Raw genomic sequence first — 7679 nt, 5'->3', positions numbered from 1 at the left:
TATATATATATATATAATAAGTAAAACGTGTCGATTAATTTAATTTTAATAAATCCTATGCTCCAACACGAACGCGATGTCGTCGTCGTCATCATGGTCTGCTCTCCTGCGCTTTCTGCCACATTTTTGCAATTTTTTCGGCATCATTAACCATTTTCTCAGTCATCTCATTCATCACATCAAACATTTCGTTCAGTCGCACCATAACGTCCGTGGTGCTATGCCTGGAACAAAAATGAAATATAAAAAATTAGTAATGCGAGTGAATACCGAGATGCGATAATGTTAGATATCCAAAAAAATTGAGAATATCGACCCATCAAAGTGATAAAATTTTATAATGCAAAAGCCTTTGCGTTTTGCATAAAAAAATATGCATCGATGACTAATCCATTGATGCACTGAATTAGATTAATGGTGTTCGCCATTATAAAAATCTCATACAGACTGAATGATAGACTAACAGACTAACAGACTGATTGACTGCAGAGCTGTGCGAGATTTTATATAGTAAAGATGTTCGTAAACATGACGTCATTTTGAGAAAAAGAACAATGCTTCAGTCAAAAGTTTACACCTCAGCCGAAAATTACAGTCTGTTCAATAAGAACGTGATGCTCGTTATTCTACAAAGAGCGACCGTAGCGACATTTTCCTGAACTCGTTTGAACCTTTATTTCGTGCTCTTTTGCGGAATATATACCTTACCAGCACATTGTGTAGTTTACGTCAGCGAATTTATTATTTTTAGAATGAGTGCCAAATTCTTGAAGCGACACGAGACAGTGTTTTTAGTGAACCATGCGAAAGGACCGAAACTGACGTGTAAGGCGGCTGCAAAATATATACGGAAATCGAAGGCATTCGTCAAGAAGTGGGTGCAGCAATATTTGGAGATTGGGAATGTAGACGATCTACCTGAGAGAGGATTATCCCGCGCAACAACAACGAAGGAGAATAAAGCAATCCTGCGTCTCTTTTTGTTTACAGGCAATTTAAATGCCGAAAAAATGTGCACCATCTACCAGAAATATTTGCTAAAATCTGCTGAAAAGTTGTATGGTTCTGATAGAAGAAGTTGGGTGTTGCAAGAAGACAATGATCCTAAACATCGCAGCAAACTGTGCAGAGCGTGGAAAGATGAAAATAACATCACGGCGATGGAATGGCCGGCAATGTCCCCAGATGCTAATCCCATTGAAAATGTGTGGTCGTACATGAAGATGAAACTCAAAGGAAAGCCAGTGTACACGGTGAAGCAGCTGTCATTTCAAATTAAGAAGATATGGCGATCTTTGCCAAAGGAATATGTAGAAAACCTCGTCGAAATATGGAAAAAAGGTGTCATGCAATAATCAGTAATGGAGGTGATTGGACAAAATATTAGGTAATTGCGCAATAGCTAGCAATGTGTACTTCAATAAAAAAAAAAATAAATGTCTAAATGTTTATAGTTTTTTTATTATGGTAGACACTTTCTTATTGAACAGACTGTATATCGCTATCGAACGATCTCAAGAATAAACTTCAGCATTTTTATCTTCAGCAGTTATAATTAGATCAATGCGTTATATCAGCAGGTAAAAGTACAACGCCCTGGTCAAAAGTTTATACCTCAGCCGAAAAATATATCACGCGTTCGAATGATTCCACGAATAAACTTCAGCATTTATCAATTGCAATTACATCATCAGTTATTAGATTGTCATAATCAATATATCAGCGGCAAAAAGTACAATGCCTCAGTCAAAAGTACTATACAAGAAGATGTCGCGCTCGAAAGATTCCATCTCAGCATTTTGTCGCTTGCAGCACTTTACATTAAAACGCAATTATCTATTGAACAATCGGACTAATATTTAACAGCTATAAGCAGCTATCAGACTAATATTTAACAGATATTAGACTGTTACTTATTTTCAACTCCATCTGCTCTATATATATATTTTTTTTTTATTTATTTATTTATTTATTTATTTATTTATTTACATGTCTACTGGTCAGGGTAGCAGAAATAAAAACATATTAATGCGAGATAACATACATTTTATTTAAAAATTTTACAATTCTTCCTGGCATCGCAACTAATTAAATATTTTAAATATTAATATAAGTCTTTTTTCTTATGTTTATTTTTATAGACATTGTTATAAAAATGAACATAACGAAAAAGACTTATACTTAAGATAATTTTAAATATAAAAATCGACTATAAATACCGGCCAAATATTCTAATTTTTAGGCGTTATTTCATAATAAGGAATAATAGGTTATAAGCTGTAATATCACTTACCTATAACTATTGAAGATTGCCGATGATGTAAATCTTCTTTGGCTCTTGGATTGTTGAAATAATTAAAGTGTTACTTAAAAAGAACGTCAAAAAAGATTTTTCAATAACCATAAGTCCATATAATCGTATATTGTCAACATTGGGCGCATTCAGCGGACTCAATGGTTGCTGTGCGAAAGACAGAGACTGCTGCGCGTGCAAGCGATGAATAGCGTTCCAAACAGCTACCAGTACTGCGCACGCAGCTCCGAATACTGTGTAAATGATTACTGTCCAGCGCAGCTGTGATTACTGTTCAAATATAATAGTAATGACTACCGCGCGCACAGTAACTATCGTGAAAATTTTTTCTCGGCACAATAATCGGCGCTGCACGATTTAGCGATCATCGCAGTTTTCTCCGTGTAGTTTACTAATCTCATTCCACAGCAGTCGACAGGAGTCGATGTTGAGTATATTGATAGTAAATTCAATATGGCTACTACGAATTACTCCAGTCAATTAGAGAAATATATCGATCACACTTTAGCCTAGTTTCTTCTTAGGTTTCCACCGAGGATTTAATCCGGATCAGAATGTAAGAACCAACCAACTACAGTCGAGCATCCCCCTGTCGTTCTACTGTAACAATGCTCGACTGTAGTTGGTTGGTTCTTACATTCTGATCCGGATTAAACCCTCGATAGAAACTAGACCTCTGTTACACTGTTACACTATAGGGTCTCTAAAGCCTGCGGCACACGATGCTTGTTTTCTTGCTGGATTGCTAGCTGGATTACAATCTTGCCATCATATTGGCTGCGGTGCTGTCCGTGCCAGTATCACAGCCAATACGGTGGCAAGATTCTAATCCAGCAAGAAAACAAGCATCGTGTACCGCAAATTTAATACGGTAGCGGTAATTTGCCTGGATATCATGAAATATCGCTCGCTTGGTTATCTGGGTCACCGACAAGATACTGTTAAAAATCCTCGACCCTAGGCAAATTTTTGTGACTATCAATGGGGCCCAGGAATAATTAAAAAACGATGACGTTACCGATAATTAATAAAAATTTACGATTATTAACATAAATATTTTGATAATATTAAATTCGTGATTTTTTTATTACATAAAAGCTATATATATAAGTATGCAATGATCTTATATATTGTCGAAAAATTATAATTTTTCCTCTGCAGTTATCATCTCTATTGATAATCAAACTCGGATGATATCATTGAAATCGCAGTTTTAAATAAAAATCGAGTATTGTTAAGTTTTAAACATATGTACATGTCTACAAAACTAATAAATTATGAAATTAGTACCGTATTACTTGTTTATTACTCTTAATCACTTAAATTTTAACAGATACGCGAATTTCCATAAGGAAGGCTGAGGGTCTTTAATGGTATTTCGTCAATATCTGAGTATTGGCGATCTATGCCGATCGTCGGTAATACACATTTGCTCAGCACCTGTTACGTCCAATCGGCGCGACGTGCGCTAAATTTCAAATGTTTTGCCGCACAACGATGTCTGATAATGTACGATATGCAATATGCTTTTTTGTTTTCATTGTTGTTTGATTCGAGTTGCAAAGTGTTTATGATTATTGGCGGAGGATTCACACCATAATTGCCGACTCTTGTGTTTCTCATAGAATAATATGGCTGGGTCAGTTGGAAAAATTTTCACATGAACGTTTATTTTTACGTTTCTATATCGCAATTCTCTCGTTTTCTAAATAATAATAAAGTACTAACAATATGTTGGCAGATTGGCAGCAAATTCGACCTTCCTACTGTAGATTTATAACAACTTCCGAGCAGGAACTGTAACTTTTACCTGATTTCTGCTGCCAATTTGCTGATACGGCATGTCAACAAGCTTTGTCATATTTCTGACTTGTCAATTTACTGTTATTGTTAAATCTTATAAAGAGCTTTCCAGCAAGAGACAAATTGACACAAGAATCATTCTATCCTTGTTCAATAATCGAGAGAAAGAAAAAACAAAGGCAGAATGACTTGTGTCGATTTGTGCCTCTGCTGAAAAGTTCCTAAGTGACTCTGTTTAAAAATGTTGCCTTTATGCTATCAGAATAGCATGTGCTTCTCTATTTTTATTGACTTCGTTATTTGGCAGCCTGGATGATTCATTTCCCAAAGCAGATACAACAGATCCACAGGATGAGCAAGCAAGCGTAGAGCTATTGCGACTCCTGGAGATGCGCATCCAAAGGAGAGATTTATTGCAAGAAGATGTGAGCAAGAAACGTATGAATGATTCTTAATGCATCTTTCAACATGCAATTACTATTTATATAATTTCTTTCCGCTGTGTAATTTCTCAAAGTTGAATTTTTCCAGAAAATCATTTCAGAAATATGTTGGTGAAACTGGAACATGAAAACACATGCTTAAGACATGACAATAACGAACAGAAAAAGATAGTGAGTTTTGTGATGGCAGATGTAATTGAAGGACTTGATATATAAAAACCAATCTGATTAACTTTATTTTGCTAAAAATTTCAAACAGAGTAAACATTCTGTGCACGTTTTTTGGTATAAGAAACAGTGAACAGACAGCTGTAAAGTGACGTAGACAATTCTAAAAAGGTCATCAAAATATAAGTAATGGAAAAGTAATATAGAAATTGTAATCCCCCCCCCCCTCCTCCATTAATTAATTTTTAAGAAGTGATAACAAGTTACTTTTTTAAATTGGAAACAAGTAACAAGTTACTTTCAGAAAAAGAAAACAGTAACGATTAATAAATTGTTTTCATAACTTTCCTAATCCTGCTTTTTTGTTAATATATAGAACTAGCCAATTTTCGCAATTGAAAAGTTTGGTGTTAAAATCAATCAGCTTGATTTGTCTTTTGAGTTAACGTACCAAACATTTCGCATTTTTTTAGTAAGAAACAGAACCGACAGCTGTAAAGCGACATAGACAATTCTAAAAACTATAAAAAAAGATTGTATAAATATGGTGAAAAGATATAAAAGTTACAACAATTCAAGCCTTTCAATTATACTTATGTCACGTATTCTATTTTCTTAATATCTTTTTAGTAATATCTTTGCGACAAATTTTTCAGATTTTTACGTTAGAAGGCCGTATCTGTAAATTACGAAACCACATCGATAGCTTGTTATATAAATTGAATAATGCGTGCGATGCTATGAGGAACGTACAACAAGAAGTAAGCATATTTTTGCAATAACGATAATGTGTGCATTGTGATTTCTTCTTATACATTAATGTAAATTTTGTACAGTTGAGGGACAGAGATAGGCAACTCCAACAACATACATTAGACGAGCAAAAATTAATACAGAGGTGCAACACTATGATACAAGCGGAGATTAATAGAATGACCAAGGAAATGCAAATAAAATTGCAGAAACAGCGTGAGCAGCTGATGGTATTTTAAAGTTTATATTGTCATCTTTTTATATACTGATGATGGTCAAATCTTGACTGAAACGTTTACTTATTTATTTGGAATTTTAAATACATGACTTGTTTACATCTATTGTTGTGGCTGTATACTTTTTATTATTTATCTTAAAGTTTATAGTTACAAATCAATGTCAGTTATCATTTTTCTTTTTCAATATATCTCTCTTTTCTGAGACAACCTTTGACGAATCATACATTAAAATCTGAATCGCTTTTAGAGTTGTATTAAAAAGAAGGATGGCAAATTGAAATTGGTGAGACAAATATTAACTTCAGCTCGTGAGGATACATGTGATAATGTCATCTTGATGCCACCGATAGCTTCAAGTTCGAGAATAGAGTCTACAAAAAAAGCAACTTCGATAGTACCCAAGAAAGAACTTTCCTTGATGATACCAGTTAATCTTCAAACTTCCAGAAGTTCTTGTGGACAAATGCGTCAGACATTATGTTCTCGTGCAATTTTCAATAATGATACCCATGAAAAACCTACAGAAGAACCAAATCCATCGTTATCCAAAGAAAAATCTTCCACAATGACATTTATGGATTCTCAAATTTCCAGCTCTCGTGATCGGATTCACCAGATACCCTGTCACATAAGAACTGATTCTGATAATGTCCAAAGAAAGACTACAAAAGAAACAATTTTAATGACAGTCGCAGAATCTACCATGCTTTCGGATTTGAAAACCAAGATCATAGACAAATCGAATTCAATGACGCCCATTGATTCTTCATCATCTACGATTGCGTCGACCAATACAATTATTACTAAAATTAATTTTAATAAAAAGGTAAAGAGGATTGGGTTGAGCGCGTAGATTTAGAGTAGGAACCATTAATCTGTATGCTTCGACAATGCTACGTTTCTTTGACCAGTGTGCGTACATGTATATTAGCTGATTTTTCTTTACGTGTGTATTCAGGATAAGATCCCAGTAGTAAACCCACGATACCAGCGAATGCAAAATGCAGATAGATGGATAAATCATCGTCCTGTCAGGATAGTTCCGACCGGTACAATTTTACAACCACGATCACAGCCTCATAAACGAACCATTCGAAAGTTGACAAATCCAAAAGATTTTATGACGAGATCTTCCAGATATTGCCTTCTTTCGCAGGAACAAGACGCGAATGGTGAACTTGAGACCAAATTATAAAGTAAGGTTTGTTATAGGATTACTTTGGAGACTGTGTATTATATCATTGCACATTGCAGACCGATGTATTGTCGACTTGGAGGAGGGGCACAGATTGTATTTAACGATATAGAATGCTTGAAACAGATATCTCCAACCGTTGCAAAACGTAATAGACAGAAAATTGGAAAATAATCCGGTAAATACATAAATTTCGTGTAAACTATCAAAAAATCTTCGTAAGTCCTAAGATAATTTTGTCCTAAGATAGTTACAGAGTTGTTACTCTTTTCTTATTTATTTCTTGTTATTTTAACAGATATATTTGAGAGAGTACTATTTTAGTTTCTTGTTTTTCGTATAGATACTTTAGAATTTGCGCAGGCGACAGTCTTTTTTAAATAAAAAGCTAAATATTCCATTGTCAAAAGTAGTAATAATTTATTTTTCTCTTGTTCTTAAATGTCTTAAAATCTCTTAAAATAATGCCTAATTAATTCCAAAGTATCCATACATCGTAATATATAAGCTGGAAAACAGATTCTGTATCTATAATTGCGATGGTGAATTGAACTAGAAAAAAGAAAAGAATGCAACGTTATTTTACACATGTAATAAAGCTACACAAACGACTTTCTGTGCCGATTAATCTCAATTTATTTGAATGTGAACAAGGATTTATCGTTGCCACACACGAGGACGCATGCTAGCGGATAGATGTCCTTATATATATATATATATATATATATATATATATATATATATATATATATATATATATATAA

General features: G+C 34.1%; 1 protein-coding gene across 3 annotated transcripts in view; it reads left to right on the top strand.

Moving 5' to 3' along the window:
* The window catches only part of LOC108756062 (kinesin-like protein KIF23), a 77975-nt gene extending 70810 nt beyond the window's left edge, over positions 1–7165 (top strand). The window contains exons 1-8 of one of the 3 annotated variants that reach the window (XM_018499620.1): positions 3831–3953; positions 4425–4555; positions 4649–4731; positions 5385–5489; positions 5565–5711; positions 5968–6546; positions 6679–6892; positions 6975–7165. In XM_018499620.1, the coding sequence (XP_018355122.1) occupies positions 3946–3953; positions 4425–4555; positions 4649–4731; positions 5385–5489; positions 5565–5711; positions 5968–6546; positions 6679–6892; positions 6975–7027 (1320 nt within the window). In that variant the 5' untranslated portion in view covers positions 3831–3945 and the 3' untranslated portion in view covers positions 7028–7165. Of the gene's footprint in view, positions 1–3830; positions 3954–4424; positions 4556–4648; positions 4732–5384; positions 5490–5564; positions 5712–5967; positions 6547–6678; positions 6917–6974 lie in introns of those variants that run through there. The other 2 variants (XM_018499621.1, XM_018499622.1) reach the window with 2 other exon arrangements.
* The last annotated feature ends 514 nt before the right edge of the window (positions 7166–7679 follow it).

Source organism: Trachymyrmex septentrionalis, unplaced genomic scaffold (assembly GCF_001594115.1).
Source record: "Trachymyrmex septentrionalis isolate Tsep2-gDNA-1 unplaced genomic scaffold, Tsep1.0 scaffold92, whole genome shotgun sequence".
NCBI classification, from domain to species: domain Eukaryota; kingdom Metazoa; phylum Arthropoda; class Insecta; order Hymenoptera; family Formicidae; genus Trachymyrmex; species Trachymyrmex septentrionalis.
The sequence above is the reverse complement of the archived record's forward strand: the minus strand, read 5'-3'. Positions and strand labels throughout refer to the sequence as shown.